A 23,060-nucleotide genomic window follows, 5' to 3' on the forward strand; every position below is an offset into this window, starting at 1 on the left:
ATTCAAACGTCCGTATGCGTTTTGCGGATCCGATCCATCTATCAGTGCATCCGTAAAAATCATGCGGACATCTGAATGGAGCTTTACAGGGGGGTAATCAATGACAGGGGGGTGATCAGGGAGTCTATATGGGGTGATAACCACAGTCATTGATCATGCCCCTGTAAGGCTTCATTCAGACGTCCGGATGCGTTTTGCGGATCCGATCCATCTATCAGTGGATCCGTAAAAATCATGCGGACGTCTGAATGGAGCTTTACAGGGGGGTAATCAATGACAGGGGTGTAATCAATGACAGGGGGGTGATCAGGGAGTCTATATGGGGTGATAACCACAGTCATTGATCATGCCCCTGTAAGGTTTCATTCAGACGTCCGGATGCGTTTTGCGGATCCGATCCATCTATCAGTGCATCCGTAAAAATCATGCGGACATCTGAATGGAGCTTTACAGGGGGGTAATCAATGACAGGGGGGTGATCAGGGAGTCTATATGGGGTGATAACCACAGTCATTGATCATGCCCCTGTAAGGCTTCATTCAGACGTCCGGATGCGTTTTGCGGATCCGATCCATCTATCAGTGGATCCGTAAAAATCATGCGGACATCTGAATGGAGCTTTACAGGGGGTTGATCAATGACAGGGGTGTAATCAATGACAGGGGGGTGATCAGGGAGTCTATATGGGGTGATAACCACAGTCATTGATCATGCCCCTGTAAGGCTTCATTCAGACGTCCGGATGCGTTTTGCGGATCCGATCCATCTATCAGTGCATCCGTAAAAATCATGCGGACATCTGAATGGAGCTTTACAGGGGGGTAATCAATGACAGGGGGGTAATCAATGACAGGGGGGTGATCAGGGAGTCTATATGGGGTGATAACCACAGTCATTGATCATGCCCCTGTAAGGCTTCATTCAGACGTCCGGATGCGTTTTGCGGATCCGATCCATCTATCAGTGGATCCGTAAAAATCATGCGGACGTCTGAATGGAGCTTTACAGGGGGGTAATCAATGACAGGGGTGTAATCAATGACAGGGGGGTGATCAGGGAGTCTATATGGGGTGATAACCACAGTCATTGATCATGCCCCTGTAAGGCTTCATTCAGACGTCCGGATGCGTTTTGCGGATCCGATCCATCTATCAGTGGATCCGTAAAAATCATGCGGACGTCTGAATGGAGCTTTACAGGGGGGTAATCAATGACAGGGGTGTAATCATTGACAGGGGGGTGATCAGGGAGTCTATATGGGGTGATAACCACAGTCATTGATCATGCCCCTGTAAGGCTTCATTCAGACGTCCGGATGCGTTTTGCGGATCCGATCCATCTATCAGTGGATCCGTAAAAATCATGCGGACGTCTTATGGAGCTTTACAGGGGGTTGATCAATGACAGGGGGGTAATCAATGACAGGGGGGTGATCAGGGAGTCTATATGGGGTGATCAGGGGTGATCAGGGGCTAATAAGGGGTTAATAAGTGACAGGGGGGGGGGTGTAGTGTAGTGTAGTGGTGCTTGGTGGGACTTTACTGAGCTACCTGTGTCCTCTGGTGGTCGATCCAAACAAAGGGGACCACCAGAGGACCAGGTAGCAGGTATATTAGACGCTGTTATCAAAACAGCGTCTAATATACCTGTTAGGGGTTAAAAAAAACACATCTCCAGCCTGCCAGCGAACGATCGCCGCTGGCAGGCTGGAGATCAACTCTCTTACCTTCCGTTCCTGTGAGCGCGCGCGCCTGTGTGCGCGCGTTCACAGGAAATCTCGCGTCTCGCGAGATGACGCATATATGCGTGACTGTGCGCAGGGCTGCCACCTCCGGAACGCGATCCTGCGTTAGGCGGTCCGGAGGTGGTTAAAGGTTTTCCGAGACTTAGTGACAACCTATCCTCTGGATTGGTCATCAGTATCTGATCAGTAGGGGTCGGACACTGGGACCCCTGCCGATCAGCTATTTTAGTAGACAGCGGCGCTCGCAGTAGCACTTGAGCCTTCTCTCAGGTTTCCCTAGGCCAGTGATGTCACAGTCATTGGTCACTTGGCCTAGATGCTGCTCAGCCCCATTGAAGTGAATGGAGCTCAGCTGCGATACCAAGCACAACCACTATAAAATGTACAGCACTGTGCTTGGTAAGCAAGGAGAAAGCACTGATGCATTCTCAAATAGCTGATTGGGGGAGGGGGGTGGGGCCAGGTGTTGGACCTCCACTGATCAGATACTGATGATACGTCATCAGCATATAAGTGTGGGAAAACCCTTTTAATATTTTTTTTTCTGGTCTTTTTCAAATTACATTGCATTTCTAAGCTAGAGACAAATGGGCTTTAAAAAATTAGTGAAAATTGACATTTTACACTTGTTGGTATTTCCAAATGGTTTTGCCCAAATGATATAGAAATGTCAATCATTATTACCTCAAATATCGGTTTTTTACTTGGAGATAAAGTATCATTTGCATGAACACATCTTTAGAAAACTTTTTTGTTAATTAGATATTTGATAAAATCAACTATAGAACTATTTGGGACATTTATTAAAATCAGATATAGCTGGCATTGGGGCCAGATCAAGGTCTAGAGAGACCTTTAGGCAAAAGTATAAGGAGCCCCTGACATTTCTGTATGGAGGGAGATAGACTGAATATAATACTGCTATAATACTGCCCCAATAACAGAGTGTAAATAATACTAACATATAGTGGCAAATGTTTTCATGTAGTCTCTGACATAAAATTCCATTCAATGAGCACACAGCAGTTTAACCCCTTAAGGACTTAGGACGTACCGGTACGCCATGTTTGCCGAGTCCTTAAGGACCCAGGGCATCCTAAGTTTAAAATTACATTGCGGCGCGGCGGGGGTTAATCGGAACAGGATGTCCGCTGAAATCATTCAGCGGGCATCCTGTCACAACGCCGGGGGGGGGGGGTGTGTGTGTTTATGTGACCCCCCCATCGGCAATCACCGCAAACCGCAGGTCAATTCAGACCTGCGGTTTGCAGTTTTACCTTATCCGGCGGGCGGCGGTCCCATCGGGTCCCCATGCGGCTGTAGGGGGGACCCGATAGCATGGAAGGCCGCCAATGCATTTCAATACAGAAGTATTGGAATGCATTGTAAAAGGGATTAGACCCCCAAAAGTTGAAGTACCAAAGTGGGACAAAAAATAAAGTAAAAAAAAACATTTTCCCCAAATAAAGTAAAAAAAAGGTATAAAATAGGGAAAAAAAAAAAGTTAACATATTAGGTATTGCCGCGTCCCTATCGACCAGCTATATAAACATATCACATTACCTAACCCCTCAGATGAACACCGTAAAAAATAAAAAATAAAAACTGTGCTAAATAAACCATTTTTTGTCACCTTACATCAGAAAAAGTGTAATAGCAAGCGATCAAAAAGTCATATGCACCCCAAAATAGTGCCAATCAAACCATCATCTCATCCCGCAAAAAATGAGACCCTACCTAAGATACATAGTCGCCCAAAAACTGAAAAAACTATGGCTCTCAGAATATGGAAACACTAAAACATTATTTTTTTTTTGTTTCAAAAATGGTATTATTGTGTAAAACTTACATAAATAAAAAAAAAGTATACATATTAGGTATCTCCACGTCCGTATCGACCGGCTCTATAAAAATATCACATGACCTAACCCCTTAGATGAACACCGTAAAAAATTTAAAATAAAAACTGTGCTAAATAAACCATTTTTTGTCACCTTACATCACAAAAAGTGTAATAGCAAGCGATCAAAAAGTTACACGCACCCCAAAATAGTGCCAATAAAACCGTCATCTCATCCCGCAAAAATCAAAAAATCATACCCTACCCAAGGTAATCGCCCAAAAACTGAAAAAATTATGGCTCTCAGACTATGGAAACACTAAAACATGATTTTTTTGTTTAAAAAAGAAATCATTGTGTAAAACTTACATAAATAAAAAAAAAAGTATACATATTAGGTATCGTCGCATCCGTGACAACCTGGTCTATAAAAATATCACATGATCTAACCTGTCAGATGAATGTTGTAAATAATAAAAAATAAAAACAGTGCCAAAACAGCTATTTCTTGTTACCTTGCCTCACAAAAAGTGTAATATAGAGCAAACAAAATTCATATGTACCCTAATCTAGTACCGACAATACTGCCACCCTATCCCGTAGTTTCTAAAATGGGGTCACTTTTTTATAGTTTCTCCTCTAGGGGCGCATCAGGGGGGCTTCAAATGGGACATGGTGTAAAAAAAAAAACAGTCCAGCAAAATCTGCCTTCCAAAAACCATATGGCATTCCTTTCCTTCTGCGCCCTGCCGTGTGCCTGTACAGCAGTTTTACGACCACATATGGGGTGTTTCTGTAAACTACAGAATCAGGGCCATAAATATTGAGTTTTGTTTGGCTGTTAACCCTTGCTTTGTTACTGGGAAAAATGGATTAAAATGGCAAATTTGCCAAAAAATTTAAATTCTGAAGTTTCATCTCCATTTGCCAATAACTCTTGTGGAACACCTAAAGGGTTAACGACATTTGTAAAATCTGTTTTGAATACCTTGAGGGGTGTAGTTTCTTAGATGGGGTCACTTTTATGGAGTTTCTACTCTAGAGTTGCATCAGGGGGGCTTCAAATGGGACATGGTGTCAAAAAAAACAGTCCAGCAAAATCTGCCTTCCAAAAACCGTATGGCATTCCTTTCCTTCTGCGCCCTGCCGTGTGCCCGTACAGCAGTTTTACGACCACATATGGGGTGTTTCTGTAAACTACAGAATCAGGGACATAAATCCATGACGGATCCGCAAAAATGCTAATGTAAAAGTAGCCTAAGATAACTAAGCTATAATGAGTGTTTATAAGGTTAGAGAGCAGAAATAAGGAGTCCATCTGCTCCCCAGATGTCGGAAAAGACAAAAAATCCACTAGCTTCTACTAGAGCATGTCAGCTTTGTACACAAAAAAGGATTCCATATTTTTAATAAAGACCAATCGAAAAACTTATTTAAGTACAATGCAATAAAAAAAAATTATTGTCCCCAAAGGTGTACATAGCCTTAAAATGTGATTTTATTCAGTATTCAGATCCAGGTTCTGGTTTGAGAAATGTATTTTTTCGTGGGACAACCCCTTTAATCATAGCCATGTAAATACAGTATAATGCACGGCTCCTTCTCTTACAGGCAGTGATATGGTGGAATATGAGCTGGATAAGATCTTCATTGTGGAATCTCCCTATAAAATTCTCTACACAAAAACATCCAAGTATTTCAAGCCTGGAATGACATTCGATCTTATGGTAAGTGCACTGATTTCATATTAGATTATATTGTACAATTATATTTTTTATCTAGCACTTTCATCTACTGCTTATAAAATAAGGTAAAAATGCAAAAAATTCTTTACAAAGGAACTTATTTTCTGCCCAAGAAAGATGAAACGCCCCTCTGACACATAAGAAGATAACAGGATTATGAATGGCACATGTTGGGTGTGTTTTTTTCTTCTTCAAGAATCTCATTTTTGGTTTTATCCATTTCAGGTGTTTGTTACTAATCCTGATGGGTCTCCGGCTCATCGTATCCCTGTTATAGCAGAACCAGGAGGTGTCAGAGGATCAACTCTGGAAGATGGAACTGCTCGGTTGCCCCTGAATACTCGCTCAGACATAAGCAATCTGCAGATAACAGTAATATTTCTATTATTGGACATGTCTCCATTTGTAATAGACTAATAATGAATGTTTGAAAATTCTAAACTTAGTGGAGGTTAAATTCCAGGATTGTAATATTATTGCCCTATTCTCTGATGAGCTGTTCCAGGGTAGCTCTGGCTCTGAAATTTGGCATCAGAACTTCACAGCTCCATCAACCATGTAGTGATTGGAGCTGGTTACATCCATTGTGTACAAAGGTGATGGAGCTGTGTGGGAACATCTAGTCGGTCGAGGTGGAGGGTAGGAACAGCTAGTCGGTAGAGGTGGATGGTGTCGGATTCCCACAAATTAGATTTTTATGGTCTATCCTGAGGATAGGTCATCAATATTTAATTGTTGGAATACCATTTTAATGCATGGAAAGCCTAATGGTTCTGCAGTGTTGACTTGAATATTGAAGAAATCCCGGCACTCACTATCTTTAATCAGTTAATTTATTTTATTGTTTATGGTTCACAGATATAGTTATAACTAGAGATGAGCGAATCGAAGTTGACGAAGTGGAATTCGATCCGAATTTCAGGAAAAATTCGATTCGCACCGAATCCGAATTTCCTCACGCTTCGTGGTAACGAATCGCATTTTTTCCTAAAATGGCTGCTGCACGTGTTAGGACATGGAGCAAGAAACTCTGGGAATGAGGGATCACCCGTAATGCCATGCATGCAACCAATCAGCAGCCAGCCTGCCCTGTGATGTCACAGCCCTATAAATAGCCTCAGCCGTCTTGGATTCTGCCATTTTCCAGTGTACTTAGTGCAGGGAGAGACGTCAGCAGGCGCTAGGGACAGTGCTAGGAAAGACTTTAAAACTTTTATATTGCTGAATAGAAGTTCAGGGAAAAGATAGAGAGGAATCATTCCACAGTATTGAAGCAGAACAGGGTTCATTGGGGGAGGTTACAGCCTGGGTAATAGGAACAATCCTATTACACCTTGCTGCACTGACTGGGGATCAAATTGCCATTATACAGCTCTGTGATTCCAGCAAACCGTTCTTGTTATTGGGATGCAAGTGCTGTTTGATACAGCCAGGGCCGGCTCCAGGTTCATGTGGGCCCTTGGGCGATAAATCTCAGTGGGCCCCCCACACAGTATAATGACCCCACAGTCGCCCTCCATTCAGAATAATGACCCCAAAGTTGCCCCCATTCAGAATGGGGGTTATACTGTATGGAGGGGCACTGGGGGTCAATATACTGTATGGGGGTTATTATACTGTGTAAGGAGCCCTCACTAGTTAGAACTGACTAGGCCCCACAGTAAATTTGTGTACGAAACCACCGCCCCCCCCCCAGTGGGTTCACATCACGTTTTTCTATCCGTTTGATGTATACAAAAAAGTTACTGTATACAAATGTGCAGCACACCACATTTTTGTTTCCTGCAGAGTCCAGTAAAAAAATACATATGTTAACATATATGTTTTTTTTTTTTTACTATGGGACTGTATAGTGAACGGCCGCCACTGTATAGCATCAGTCTGAGGCATCTGTTAATGTATACGTTTTTGGTATACATTAAATGGATGGAAAAAATGTGATGTGAACCCAGCCTTAGTGTCAGAATAAGCACTAGTACACAGCGGGACAGAGAGGGGGGCCGCCATGTACTGACAGAGTGCAGAACCTGGTCCTGGTGGTCAGCAATCTGCAACTTTTCCCCACTCATGCCAGGTCTAAAAAAGTGGTGTGGGCAGGGAAGGGGATACAGTTATGACCATACAGTACCTGGATAACACTACCATACAGTGACTGGATACTTTTTATACAGTAACCAGATAAAACCTCCATACAATTACTGGTTAACACCATCATACAGTGAATGGATAGTAACACCATACAGTGACCGGATAAAAGGGTATAAAAGTGCACAGTACAGGGAATGACTAGGGACACTGTACAGTGTATGGTAAGAGGGCACAATGCAGGGTATAATGGGGCACAGTACAGGGTGGGGGGCACAGTCACGTGACCCTGTGAAATTAGAAGGTCATTATGGTGCATGTGGTTTACACACTACCATAATGAGAGGCATAGGAGTGAGACAGGGGCCCGGGGCCCTGGATGGATAGAAGGGGTGGACACAGCAAGTAGGTGCAATGGGCTCTGAGGGGGATTCATACAAGAAGTAGTGGCAGGAGGCCTGTGCAGTACAGCAATAGGAGGATGGAACAGGAGTTCTGGATACATGAGGGAGGAAAGGAGACAGCAGGGGCTCCATGAGGATGAAATAGGACAGGAAATGGGGGGCAGGTGTCATGGAGGCAAACTGCTTAATGAGGCAGTAAAACAACCAAATAGCATGTCTACTAGAGCATCCAGCAGCACTATGACAAAAGAGACCGGTTTCTTCTGGCTACCTGCCTCAGGTACTATTCTGATGCTGCCACCTGCCTGATGCCACACATCTGATGCCAAGTGCTCTTTCTTTCACCCACCATCTTCAGCTCGTACTGGTATTGCCACCCACTTCCCCACTCTGTCAACGGGTCACGATGTGGTCTCCTGATGCTGCTGCCACCTCACCACTCAGGTCTCCTGATGCTGCTTCTGCCACCTCCACACTGTCATTGTGCCACCCAGTGGCCTCCTCCTGATGCTGCCACCTCCATACTCTTTCATTGTTCCACCCTGTGGCCTCCTCCTGATGCTGCCGCTGCCACCACCTCCACACTGTCATTGTGCCACCCTGTGGCCTCCTCCTGATGCTGCTGCTGCTTCCACCTTCACACTCTGTCATTGTGCCACTCTGTGGCCTCCTGATGCTGCTGCCACCTCCACACTGTCATTGTGCCACTCTGTGGCCTCCTCCTGATGCTGCTGCCACCTCCACACTCTGTCATTGTGCCTCTTTGTGGTCTCCGGATGCTGATGCTGCCACCTCCACACTGTCATTGTGCCACTCTGTGGCCTCCTCCTGATGCCGCTACCACCTCCAGACTCTGGTTTTGGGCCACTCTGTGGTCTCCTCCTGATGCTGCTTCCACCTCACCACTATGTCATAGGGCCACTCTGTGGACTTCTCATGCTGTTCCCACCCTCCCCACTTCCCTGGGCCACTATTTTGCCTTTTGGACTGGCTGACCTCATCATTTATTTGACCCTTCTTCTGATATGTCTGAAGGAAGGAAAAATGAGACGCACAACGTGACATGGTTCCTATTTTGCATCAGAATTGGCTAGCAAAAGCAGGAGTGGGTACAAAACACAGAAGACATGCAAATATTCTGTTCACGTGTCATCCCTGTTTTGGATCCACTCCTGTTTTTTTTTTTGGCTTTAGCAATACTGATGGATTACTGTCCAAATGCTGACCGAGTGAAGGCAGATGCTCCACAGACAGGATCTGTTTTTTGGGGGTTATGGATCCCCTTCAGGGGAAGGGCAAAATAATCAGTGACGTCAACACTACCTTACTGCTGACACCCTCTCCACTCTGTCGGGGGGGCTCTACTTGTATAAGCGTTTAATAGAACAGGTGTGGAATCAGTGAATTGGTATAAAAAAAGCAGTGCCCTCTTCCACGCTATAGTAGGATCTTGGGCCTCTGCACTGTTCTTCATATCTGGCGCTAACACCTGTAAGGCTGAGTTCACACTTGAGTTATTTGGTCAGTTTTGGCCTCATAAATGCCCAAGTAAGTGAAGTGTACAGTGATTCTAAGAGCGACGCCTGTCATCTGCATGTCATACGGACTCACAGTATTGTTTCACTACCACAGCAGGCCTATGCGTGTTACTGCGAGGCACAGTGTTCTACACTAGTGATGGACGAACATCTGCCGGGGCGGTTCGCGAATGCGATCGCGCGATCAAATGTTCGTGAACCGCAAGTTCGCGGCGGATCCCATTCATTTTAACGGCAGGCAAACCTGAAAAAATCTTCAGCTCATATCTGCAGCCAAGAAATAATTACTAGAAGTGCACAAATAGTCCCACAACATGGACAGTGACATACCAGATGTATTATTCGAATTTGCGATCTCCATTCATTTTTGTTTTCAATGTGAAATATCGGCAATATAATTTTCACGTACGCGCATGCGCAAATGCACTATACAGTACCCAAATGCACTATAAAGAAAGTATATTGGTATATAACACCCCGCTTCAATCTGTTTTTTTGGGGGGCGACTGGTATATCACACCAGTAGAAATGATTTGTTCCAATAACGCTTGTCCCTCTATATACCTGCAGTATCGCAGCAGAACCGCTCACAACTGCCGCACAATACAAATGCACTATAATATACTTTCTAACATATAAAGTATATTAGAACATTTTACAAGAAAGGCAATCCATTAGAATATACATGAAGATAAAACGTAACCTTTAATAATTTTACTATGAGGGTCCATTCACACGTCCGTAAGTGTTTTGCGGATCCGCAAAACACGGACACCGGCAATGTGCATTCCGCAATTTGTGGACCGCACATCGCTGGCACTATAATAGAAAATGCCTAATCTTGTCTGCAATTGCGGACAAGAATAGGACATGTTCTATTTTTTGTGGAAACGGAAGCACAGATGCGGAAGTGCGGATCTCAATTGGCTGTCCTGTACCATGGGTCATGGGTCAGAGTTCTTCACAATGTAAAAGAATATGGCGGGTGCGAATTTCTCCATATGTTCGCATGTTCGGCGAATCGCGAACACGCAAAGTTCGCCGCGAAACGACCACCGGGCGAACCGCAAGGCCATCTCTATTCTACACCACTATAAAGGCTCTCTGCAGCCAGGAAATAGCTGTTTTTAACACGATTCGCCACAAATAACTTCAAACTGAATTTTTTCAGAAAATTCAGCGAACAGGCTGAATCGAATTTTTGAGAAATTCGCTCATCTCTAGTTATAACTATTTTCGAGAACAATATAAAAAAACTAACTGATTGAAAATAGCGAGTGCGGGGATTTCTTCTATATTCCACTAGGACTGATCTTGGCACGTGCACTGCTGACCTCCGACTGCCGACCGAAACTCTCCTTGACTTGAATATTGACTATTGACTATGAATATTAACTATGAATATTGGTTATTAGACAGTTACCACTTTATTACTACTCCATTGTAGATGGCACAGATTCTTCTCTCTACTTCTAGGTGTCCACAACAGATCCAAAAACACCCAAGGAAAAACAAGCTTTTGCCACTATGACGGCCTTTGCCTACAAACCCCTCCATGGCAACTACTTACATCTCAGTGTCACGGGAGGAGTATTGAAACTAGGAGAGAATGCAGTGATCACCTTTATTATCCGGAACAATGACAATGCCGTTCAAAACCAGATCACCCATTTCAACTACGTGGTAATTTTCCTTTTCTTTTCTCTGGCTTAACCTATATAAATTTTTGGAGAGGGGTTCTTAGCTTTTTTGTTGGAACAGTACCCTTAAAATAAGATAACCATATAGTATCTCCATTCTGACAGCCACATTGATCAGCTGTAATCTGTGGTGGAATTGGCAGCCAGTTCAGCGCCACCCCAGGCGAAATGAATTACACCACAGTGGTCATTGAAATCAATAGGCTGTCCATAAAATACATGGACATACCTTGACAAACCATGATAATGAACTAACATGGACAGCACAAGCCAGTCCTATATTTCATGCTGTCATGAGGGCCCATTATAACAGACATGCTGAATGTATAGACATTAGAATTAAAGAGATTACTATTTCCCCTATATTTATATAATCTTGAGGCAATACGGGATCCTGAACTGACCGAGTTCCTCTTCTGTTAGTAGAGCACCATTTAAAAAAATCAGATCTCACCATGTAGGTTAATCTTTGATCTACTTTGACATGGACCGATTGTTTTCAAAAACCTAAACGTGCCTCTGTATGATATTGTACATACTAGGGCCCACACATTTTTACAACTGCTATATTACAGATATGTACTACAAGATAGATCCATAATATGGTCATAGGCATGATCCCCAACCCCTATACATCAGTGTATCACTAATGAGCACTTGCGGCATGGAGGTTGAGTAGTAGTAACCTTGCTATCTGCAAGTAGTTTCCTCGGATGAAGTAGTCAAAAAATTTACCAAACTTTCCCAGATTCTCTGTTCTCTGACATTGATGCTTTTTTCTACAGATAATGAACAAAGGAAGGGTAATGAAGGTGGGGACACAAGTGAGGGAGAAGGGCCAGGGTCATGTGACTATGTTACTGCCAATAACAGAAGAATTTATCCCTTCATTTCGCTTTTTGGCATACTATACCGTGACCACTGGAGCAGTTCGGGAAATTGTGGCTGACTCTGTTTGGATTGATGTGGAGGATACCTGTATGGGGACGGTAAGAAAATTCACCATTAGAGAGACTAGTACCAGTATTATGTTTTTCCCCCCTCTATTTTGGAACAGGGGAAAATACTACAACTTGCAAGCCTGTGCAAATTGGGCTATCGTCGCCAATTTTTTTAAAATAGCACACAATGTTTGGTATCTACAGATCTATAAGCTTCCAAATTATAGGGTCAAACTTATTTGCCATCAACTGAGTTCTCCCCTTCCGTTACATGTCTTTTTCTTCCCTACTGTCCCCTTTTCTTTAGTTTCTTCCCTTCTTTCGGGCCTATAATTATCCCGACAAAGGTCATGATTTTAAGAATTTATGACACTTCCCCTTCCCTTTACTCTCTTCTTACTTATCCCTGGTATTATAGGAGCGCAATGGTATCTTTACAGCCCAAGAGCTATATCTTACCCACAGATATAATCTTAAAACCTAAATTCAGTAACATCATGTCTATCTTAAATGATGTCATCCTGTCTGCATCTATCAAATGACATCACTTCCTGTCTTAGTAACAATGAAGTCTCATCTAAAAACTGTTATGATAACAGGCAATAATTCATATAGATTACAGGGTAGGGAGACTCGACCAGAAAGCTGTGATGAAAGCTTATATAGGTTGAAAGAGTGGACAATAATCAGGAATCAGGAACGTTACAGCAGAGATAATTTCCGCAGGAAAATTATGGTAACTAGTGCACGCTGATCACTGCAGTATGTGAATAAATGATCTCTACTGCACTTGTTCATGCTCACCCAACAAAAGAGGATTGTTGGTACCACATGAAAGGGGCAATCTCCCGACAAATGAGTGAGTTTGTTTGGTGAAAGTTGGCCCGAACCTTGGGGGCCTAAATTAGCATGCTGACCTAGGAGAGGAAAAGAAAATATTTTAATGACTGACTGTTTCCTATAGCTGTCGATAACAGGAGATAAGGACAAAGACAATATTGTTCAGCTGCCTGGAGCCTCCTTGAGGCTGAAACTACAAGCAGACCATAAAGCTGCCGTTGGACTGGTGGCTGTTGATAAAGGTGTCTATGTGATCAACAGTAAACTAAAGATCTCCCAGCGAAAGGTGAGTAATAATTAAGGAACATGCATCACAATAGTTATTACATATGCAAAGCACAGTGTCACTTGAAAGTCATTCTTCTTTCTGTTAAGGTCTGGGATTCGGTGGAAAAATATGACATTGGTTGCACAGCAGGAAGCGGTGCCAATGCACCAGGAGTGTTTTATGATGCTGGCCTTGCCCTGCAAACAAGCTTCGCAATGGCAACTCCTCAGAGATCAGGTGATCATTTATCATATATTTAAATTGTCTTTCAGATTTGAAATGTCATAGAGGCTGGGTCGGGATCTGCGTAAACTGGAACCATCACTGATCACTCGAGTAAGGGGATATGCTGAGAGCCATGTCTAGTTAGGTTTTGATTAATTTTGAAAAAGTTCCATATGATTTAAAAGAAACTATAATCCATGTGTGGTTTTGATGACACTTGAGTTACTTCTCTAGCCACAGAGATTTATACAAGTCAGTGAAGTTATTGTACTTTTCTCCGAAAGTGTTTAAACAAAAAACATTTCAGGTTATGGACATCTACTGCCCAAAAAAGTCCAGAATGGAACATCAAAATCTGATCCGGTCTTTTTCACAAAAGCATCTGGTCAGTAATTGTAAAAAAGGTTTAAATATTACTCAACAGACCTTTCTGTTTAATTTATTTAGTAGATTCAGAGATAGGCAACAAAATTGGTGCCACTTCTGAGACATAAAACATAAGGAAATACTTGAGGAACTTTATAAAATGAAACCTTTTCAAAAGGACATTCCTTGTGAGGAGAGCACTCTTTGATCTTGACCAGAATTCTTGTGAGAGATTTTTAGCTCCATCATATATTGTGTATGTTGTGACCATCTTCTTTGAGAGGATCACCCATAAAATCAGTGGTTTCACTGTTGTGCAATTGGCGGCTCCCCAGGGCGATCGAATTTCAGTGTTTAGGAATGCCGAGTGGTAAGTTGTAGGCCTAATAGTTTGTGTCACGTTAAACGGTGATTAACGGTATTACTTGCAATAAACTTGTGTCATCCAAACAATACTTGATCTTTCTCTTGGCTCTTGGCTCCAACAGGCTAATGGTAAACTGGCATACTTTGCTTAATCGCTCTGCTGCTGTTCTGATCTTTGGCTTCAGTATGGTTCCTATCAGCTTCAGTTTCATATGAGAGTGAGGTATCATGTGACCCGTTTTGCTGAGTAGGGTACTAAGGCCTTTTATATATCTTGAGTGGGCTGCTCCTTTAGCTACTTTCCCAAGCAGCAGTGAGGGGAAGCCTCACCTCTCTGCACCATGCTGCTTCACTCTCTCGCTCCAACTCTCAACTCCACTCAAGCTTCCTGCAACCCTTGACTTGGTAGGAAGTAGGACTAACCCACTTCTGCCCCTAAGGAGTAGGGGGTGGGGAATGGAATGGTAAGTTCCACCCTGACTAAAGATCTCTGCCAGGTAAACTGCCACCTGCTGGTGAACCAGGTACATTACATTTCATTTTGCATATAACAAAATTACACTTTGTTGCTGGTGGTACAGTTGGTGGTGTAAACTAATACAATGGTGGCAAACAGGCTAGCAATAGGAGTGTGGGAGCGGTAGTGTCCCTCTGGGATACTACATATGCACAGTAAGCCGAGCAGAAGGCTGGGAATGTGTCACAAATAAAATCAATGACAGTCAAGACACAGTATAAAACAGTGAACTTTACTGAGATACAGCAGTATAATATTATAGCCTCTAAACTAATTGCCCACAGTCTTCTTGAGACGATGTACAGATTGTACATTAAATACAGTCACAAAGCATAGGTGGCAATGGTGGCTCCCCAACATATGCATCTTCCCAGGTACAGGGCTACAATTTTGACACCGTTGACACCTAACTTTCCACCCACTGTCACTACCATGCAGGTAGCCCAATTTTCAGCTGTTCCACTGTGGTTTCTCCCTCTAGCACGACCCACCCTTACACAGGTTCACTTACTCACTCACTTACTGTCATATGCCTTACTTCTGTTGGTGGGTAGGGTAGTCCAATATTGAGGAGGAATCTTAAGGATGTACTAACTGTAAAATACTTCTTTAGTAAAAAATTAGAGCACATTTGATGGACCTCTTGATGGTAAATGAAGGGGAGCTGGAAAGCTTGAAGCTGCTTATTTTGAAAGTTATTCAATGTCAAATTATTCCACAGAGCCTTTATGTCAACCAAATCTGAGGCGTAGGAGACGTTCCTCTGGTCTAATTATTCAAGAACGGAACAAAAAAGGTAAAACTGGGACAATATATTGTCATTTCTTCATTCCCTCAATCACATTTATGTATCTGTATTTTTTGGAGTAGTTACAAAGCCTACAATGATCTACTTTATCCTTCCAGCATCACAATATATAGGGCTGGAGAAGAAATGCTGTGAAGACGGCATGCTCGACAACCCTATGGGTTACAGCTGTGAACGTCGGACTCACCTCATTATGGATGGAGAGAAATGTATCGCTGCTTTCCTTGATTGCTGCAAACATATTAAAAAGCAAAGGGAAGTTGAGAGTGCACTCAAAACAACTGATGAAGATGGAAGAAGTAAGATGGGAAAAAAATTATCATAGATTATGATTAATAAACCCTTAAATATGTCAGCATGAGGGCCCAACTCACCTAACAGAGTAGGCAACAGGAGAAGCTAAGCAGATATATAATATGACGGGGAAAAGATTTTTATACATTCAAAACATCTGTTCTTTCAATGCCTAGAAAAGATCCTACTTACTGACGTTCTTATCAAGGTGGAGGTCCCTGGGCAAAAAGAGTGATGGAGGCCCTAATAATCTAAACGTTAATGTAGCTGAGAGAATGAGCATGTCCCTTAGATGCATGGCTATCTGCTGACGCTACACTCCTCTAGGGTCTACCTGCCACAGTTGCCCTTTCTCCAACTTGGTGGCCAGTCCATAGTCCATTGTAAGCGCTGCAGTCAGTACATAGTCTGGTGTAAAGGCTGCGGTCAGTCAGTCCATAGTCTGTTGTAAATGCTGTATTCAGTCAACAGTCTAGTGTAAACTCTGCTTCTGCCTAGCAGTGTTCCCAGTGATGTCACCGGCACTAATGGGTGGGCTTTAGTAAAACAAGCTAAATTAGCTGTTCATCACTGATTAGGACAGTGAAAATGACTCCTAAGCCCAGAATGAGCAGAGACTTAAAAGGCATCTGTCAGCAGATTTGTACCAATGACACTGTCTGACCTGTCGTAGGTGCATTTGACAGCTGAAGACATCTATGTTGGTCCCATGTTTATATGTGCGCGCATTGCTGAGAAATCGGATGTTTTCATATATGCAAATGAGCCTCTAGGAGCAACGGAGGCGTTACCATTACACCTAGAGGCTCTGCTCTCTCTGCCACTGCCACGTCCTTGATTCACAGGACCAGGTTTGATCACATTTACACTTCCTGGTCCTGTCAATCAAAGAGGGAAGGATGCAGCAGTTACAGAGAAAGCAGAGCCTCTAGGTGTACCGACAACACCCTCGTTACTCCTAGAGGCTCATTCACATATATTAACATCAGTGTTCTCAGCAATGTGGACACATACTGTATGAACATGGGACCAACACAGATGCCTTCAGCTGCCAAGCGCACATGTAACAGGTCAGCCAGTGTCAGAGGGACAAACCTGCTGACAGATGACCTTTAAATGATGGGTGGGATGAAGAAAAAGTGTTTGCACTGCTAGTTATTTAAAATTTTCATGGTATTCACCGTGCGGGTTAAATAATTTCATTTTAGTAATAATTTAATACTTCTGGAGATACCAATTATGTATACTTTTTTAGAATTAGGATTTTTTTATTTTTAAACCTTTTTTAGAACATTTCTTTACACTTTCTTGTCTCTCTCTTTCTCTCTCTTCCATTTTATTTGGCTGTTTTGAACTTCCTATACATTGTCATGCATCCATGGGAAACTTGGACCTCCTTGCTGAATTTCTGATGAAATCCAAGGGGTTTATGGGTTTTATAAGCTACAAGGCCCATTTCAGCTGGAACAAATAACTGGTAACATTGAAGATCCCCAAGCTTCATGTCAAGCTTGAACTCTACTCGAGCTGAACAAATTGCTCAAAATTCAATTCAGGTTCGATTCGGTCAAGTCGATCGACCAATTTGTCTAGGGTCCAAATCGATTCTAACCAAAGGAAAAGTGCTCTGATTGGCCTGAAAATTTGTGTATCACACTATGAGGTACCCTAGGATTCCCGTTGCTGCCACCTTGCTTCACTCGCCCTTCTTCTCCTGCTCTGGTCAACTGGTCCCGCATGCCTTCCTAGCCAACAGAATTGCTTGTTTCAACTCCCTAGCAGACTAGACCTCAGTCTGCTTCTTGCTGGCAATGGCTCTCCTCTCTGCCCGTAGGGCGCTCCTCACAGCTCACCATTGGTTATTTACCTTTGGGTACTTAAAGTATACGTGATCTTTCAACAGATTTTGCATTAATCAATAGCACAGTGTGTGTGTACGTGAGAAATAACACTACTTCTGGCATTTTTTAGCAGATTTCCCCCGTGCATGCTGAATGTCTAGTTTGCAGTTATCCCACAGATGGAGGATGGAGACTATTACAGAGAGATACTTACCTGTATGGTTGTGAATGAAGCACTTAGGAACTTTTTATCTCAGCCCTCTTCAAAACTTCGGTGGATCCTCCTCCAGTTCTAAATGTAAGACAGCTTCCTAGCTGTCTTACATTTAGACCTTTTTCTGTGCCTAAAACAGGCGTAGAAAATGGTAAATACGACGGACCCGCCAGCCCTTCCCGCGCCACTGCCCCTTTTTAAGACCTGGCATGAGCGGGGAGAAGTTGCAGATTGCAGCGCAACTACTGTAGCTTTTGCGCCGCAATCTGCACCTGAATATAAGTGTATTCAGCTTAGTGAATGACCCCTTGTGTGACAAGGTTTATATTTTAAGATTAATTTTTTTTATCAGGTGATGAAGATGAAGAATTTATTGATGATGCTGAGATAACATCCAGAACACAGTTCCCAGAAAGCTGGCTTTGGAAGACAGAGGTTATGAATGAAGCACCAGATGCCAAAGGGTGAGTCAACTTATTAAATGGATTGAATATGAATGGATGAAAGAATATACAGTACTTTTTATCTTCCAGAAATACCCCCACTTTTGTCCATGGGCTGTGCCTGGTGCTGCACCTAAGTCCCATTTAAAGGGAATGTGACATCAGAAAATGACATTGTTTAATGCAAAATTACCTGATAGGAAATGTTTCATTTTTATCAACCCTTTAAATTTTGGAAATCATTAAGTGTTATCAGCATTAATGATCACCCTGTCCAATATTGTCAGATATGTTGGGGGTTACACTATGAATTTCTATTACATTTTTTGACAGGATCTCCACCAAGTATCTACCTGTTTTCTTAAAAGATTCAATCACCACATGGGAGGTTTTGGCAGTGAGCCTATCTGACAGTAAAGGTAAGTGTTCTTGTTCTCATGAAGAGAGTACACAGGGTTGATTATAGCCATTTTGCTGCCTGATGTGAAAATTTAAATGGCACCTACCTTCCAAATTCTCTATCCAACCCATTGGTTGAACACATTTGGTGATACACATTACATACAGTGCTGTGAAAATTACAGGACAATACAGTGCCACATACCTATTACATACAGTGATGTCTCCCCTGTTGTAGATGTTTTCTTTCCTCATGTTCTCAATTCGGACAAGACCGCCATGATGACTTCTTTCGTCTTTGCCTCCTTTTTTCTTTTTTGCCTCCTGTAGTGGTCTGGCCTGGATTATAATGTCTCCCTCCTATAGTGCCCCCTGTACTACAGAAGGGAATTATACTGTAATATTATTCACTCCCGTAGTGCTAGTATATATAATACTCTTACCCCCACTCCATTGTGCCCCCTGTACTATAATGCTCCCTTGTAGTGCCCCCTGAAGTTTTAGCATTTAGAATGCTCTCACGTAGTATAATGCTGCCTGTAGTGGTAGTATATATAATAGCCCCCTGTATTGGCGGTGTGTATATACGCATATATATAACTGCTGTATGCAACATGGACAACTGTTAGATTGACAGAAAACACAGAGGTTTTCCGTTCACGTGTCATCTCTGTTTTGAATCCACTCCTGTTTTTTTTGGCATTAGCAATACTGATGGATTACTGACCAAATGCTGACCGAGTGAAGGCGGATCCTCAACAGACAGGATCAGTTTTTTGGGGGGTTATTGTTCTGACGGATCAGAGAAAGGGCAAAATAATCAGTGACGTCAACACAAACTTACTGCTGACACCCTCTCCAGGACGGGGGGCTCTACTTATATAAGCGTTCAATAGAACAGGTTCTGTAGACATCTATGTGGAATCAGCTGATGACGGTTTATGCCAGAATATTACTTTGCCTATTTTTTGCAATAAATAGAATACTGAGTCATTATTCTATTTATTGCAAAAAATAGGCAATGTAATATTCTCGCATTGTGAATCCAACTTAGAGCTGTCCATAGGCAACTTTCCTATTGGCTTGCTAGAATTAACGAATATAGAGAATATAGTGCTATATTCATTATCTTCGTTAATTCTAGATAGCCAACCAATAGGAAAGTTGCCTTATACAGTTAAACTTGCAATACGCAAATAATTAAATGGCATATTATTCACAATAAATAGAATAATGACGAATATTCAATCAAATAGTCGCGAAATCGAATATGGCACCTCCTGCTTATCACTAGTATGTACAAGCCAACGACCTATCCATGAGACAGGTACAGACAGCATACCTTACAATGGCAGCCTTGTGTGCAATGAGACATTTAAGACCAGCTCTTATCTGACTAAGAGCCAGTAAGCCTCATAGTTGCTTGATTTTAGTTGGATGGCTTGGGAGACCTGCACACCTAGATCATTATCATTAGGGTGACAAAAATTAATTTTTTTTTTTGGGATGCCAGCTAACTCTTCTCTCACTGCTTAGGAGGGCTGCATAAAATTTTCAGCTTTCTAATTGTCCTAACATTTATATTCAATAACCTTTCTATACTGTTTTGTCATGTAAACTAATTGCATAAACATGGGCATATGGGAAAAACATGCAAATAGTGTTTCAGCTGAAAAACAAGGCAGATTCTGCTAATTTGCATGTCTTTACCATATCCCCATGTTTATGCAATTAGTTTACATGAGAAAACAGTATAGAAAGGTTATTGATGTTAGGACAATTAGAAAACTGAAAATTTTTATGCAGCCCTACCCTCCTAAGCAGTGAGAGAAGAGTTAGCTGGCATCCCCCAATTTTTTTTTTTTACAATTTTTGGCACGCTAATGATAATGATCTAGGTGCGCAGGTCCCCCAAGCCATCCAACAAAAGTCAAGCAACTTGAAGGCTCACTGGCTCTCAAGTCTATGTGGATAGAGAGCTGGTCTTGAATGTCTTATAGTGCACAAGGCTGCTATTGTAAGGTATGCTGACTGTACCTGTCTCATGGATAGGTTGTTGGCTTGCATATACCCGGCTTTTGGCATTTAGCGTTTGTGTGATTGTTTGTTATAGGGAATGAAATTGCGCACACAATACGTGCATATTACATTGCTGATTTTTGGAATTGCAAATATTCTGCTAAAAATATGTGAAATATCACAAATTCAAATATTGCCTATGCTGCTCATCATTACTCTGTAGTATAATACCAGATGTAACTCAGGATCAGTACTAGGTAAGTAATGTAGTATATATACACAGTGACTCCACCAGCAGAATCGTGAGTGCAGCTCTGGAGTTTAATACCAGATATTGAGTATAATATAGGATGTAACTCAGGATCATGGGAATATAAAAAAGTGATGTACTGTAAGTACATTTTACATAGATTATATTTGTAATCAATCACATGGAATTTAAAGTTCTCTTTTGTTTCTACCTTTTCTTGGCAGGTATCTGTGTTTCTAAACCTCATAATATTCAGGTGATGATGAAATTCTTCATTGATTTGAAGCTTCCATATTCTGTGGTGAGAAACGAACAAGTAGAGATACGGGCCATTCTCTACAACTATCAAAACATTAGGTTGAAGGCAAGTCAACCACATTACAGTCATAGAAATGAGAAAGATGAGTCAATTAACCTGAGAATGTTTACGTCTCAGTCATTCGTCTTTCATAAACGGTTATCTTGTTGTTTTTGGTTTAGTTGTATGTATACTGGACCTACAATGAACACTTCTGCAGTCTCTCTACTGCCAAGAAGAAGTTCCGTCAAGAAGTGACAATCCCACCTTCCTCATCTGTGGCTGCAACATTTATTATTGTACCACTAACCCTGGGATATCATGAAATTGAAGTGAAGGCAGCTGGACAGCATGTATCTGATGGTGTAAAGAAAACCTTGTTTGTTGTGGTAAGTAACAAAGAAAGATGCAGTCCTGATAGCATACCTGTATGAAGAAGGTGTAAAGAGGTAATGAATTTGACAGATTCTAAACACGATCAACAACATTCCACCATGTAGATGGTCATTTAATGGTTCCATGCAAACACTGAGTCATAATAAGGGATATCAGAGCATATGTAGACTTCAACGGGACCCTGTTATATATCTGTATGCCTCCTAGCTAGCACATATAGTATTTGTGAAAGCGGTGGAGGATCGGACACAAGAGTAAGGGCTGTTTCACACGAGCGGATGCCGTGCGTGTCATCCGCAGAATGAATGACAGGATGGATTTTTGCCAACACAAGCAAAGCTACATTTTGGCGCCCCCCCCACCAGAACTCCCCCTAGCACCAGCATCCCACCTGGACCCCACTCCAATCGCCTGAATGCCTGCCTTGGAAAACCCTGCAGTGCACCTACCGCACCCACCTCCTGTGCATATAGGATGTCATATAACTTCACATTGACCTCATAACCTCAAGTTTCGTGACATGTAGCATCCTGACCACTAACTTATTTTGCTTATTATTTATCTCCTAGATTCATAAAAAATTTGTGAAGCTCTGCCTCACTGTGCCCCAATACAAATATTCTCCCAGAGGGGAGAGGAAGGGGGGGGGAAGACAGGCTGGACAGTGACTCACCATGCACCCCGATGCAGCCACTGACCCACACGTGCCTCTATCCTCTGTTGCTCCTCAGTCTGCAGTGCAGTCCCCAGCCGAGCCTGAACGGAACTGAAGCAAAATCATATTTATCAGATCTGTGTCACCATATATTATATTCTGTGCCCCCCATATATTATACATCCTGTGCCCCCATATATACAGTGCCCCCAGCCCCCATATAGTGCCCAATATATACAGGGCCCCCATATAGTACCTGTGCTGCTGACCTCCTATATACAGCGCCCCCATATACTGCCAGTGCCCCCATATAGTGCTCAATATTTACAGTGCCCCCATATATACAGTGCCCCAGCCCCCATATAGTGCCTAAATATATATATACTAGGGCTGCACAATTTGGGGAAAATGTGCAATTGCGATTAGGGAGGTAAATATTGAAATTTCGACATATGATTGAGATATAATAAACAAATGGTGAAATTCCCCAATTTCATGTCCACTGCCCCCTTTTCACATCACCCCTCTTCATATCAATCCCCCAATGTCACATTTCTCCCCATGTCACATCAGCCCCCCATGTCACATGTTTCCCCCTCCATGTCACATCAGCCCCCCATGTCACATTTGTCCCCCCATGTCACATCAGCCCCCCATGTCACATTTCTTCCCCTCCTTTTTACATAATCCCCTCAGTCACATTTCTTCCCCATGTCACATTTGACCCCCTCAATGTCACATTTCTCCCCCCTCAATGTCACATTTCTCCCCCCTCAATGTCACATTTCTCCCCCCATGTCACATTTCACCCCCTCATTGTCACATTTCTCCCCCTCCATGTCAAATCACCTATGTCAAATCTGC

At 42.5% G+C, this 23,060-nt stretch overlaps 1 protein-coding gene across 1 annotated transcript in view; it reads left to right on the forward strand.

Annotated features, from left to right (window-relative positions):
• LOC120986495 (venom factor-like) overlaps positions 1 to 23,060 on the forward strand; it is a 72,270-nt gene that overhangs the window by 18,931 nt on the left and 30,279 nt on the right. Inside the window, exons 10-21 of the mRNA XM_040415114.1 lie at positions 5,196 to 5,311; positions 5,555 to 5,701; positions 10,833 to 11,039; positions 11,842 to 12,045; positions 12,962 to 13,123; positions 13,213 to 13,342; positions 15,301 to 15,375; positions 15,486 to 15,686; positions 18,089 to 18,200; positions 18,513 to 18,598; positions 21,072 to 21,211; positions 21,328 to 21,534. Coding sequence (XP_040271048.1) covers positions 5,196 to 5,311; positions 5,555 to 5,701; positions 10,833 to 11,039; positions 11,842 to 12,045; positions 12,962 to 13,123; positions 13,213 to 13,342; positions 15,301 to 15,375; positions 15,486 to 15,686; positions 18,089 to 18,200; positions 18,513 to 18,598; positions 21,072 to 21,211; positions 21,328 to 21,534 — 1,787 coding nt within the window. The remainder of the gene's footprint in view (positions 1 to 5,195; positions 5,312 to 5,554; positions 5,702 to 10,832; positions 11,040 to 11,841; positions 12,046 to 12,961; positions 13,124 to 13,212; positions 13,343 to 15,300; positions 15,376 to 15,485; positions 15,687 to 18,088; positions 18,201 to 18,512; positions 18,599 to 21,071; positions 21,212 to 21,327; positions 21,535 to 23,060) is intronic.

Source organism: Bufo bufo, chromosome 1, assembly GCF_905171765.1.
Source record: "Bufo bufo chromosome 1, aBufBuf1.1, whole genome shotgun sequence".
NCBI lineage: Eukaryota > Metazoa > Chordata > Amphibia > Anura > Bufonidae > Bufo > Bufo bufo.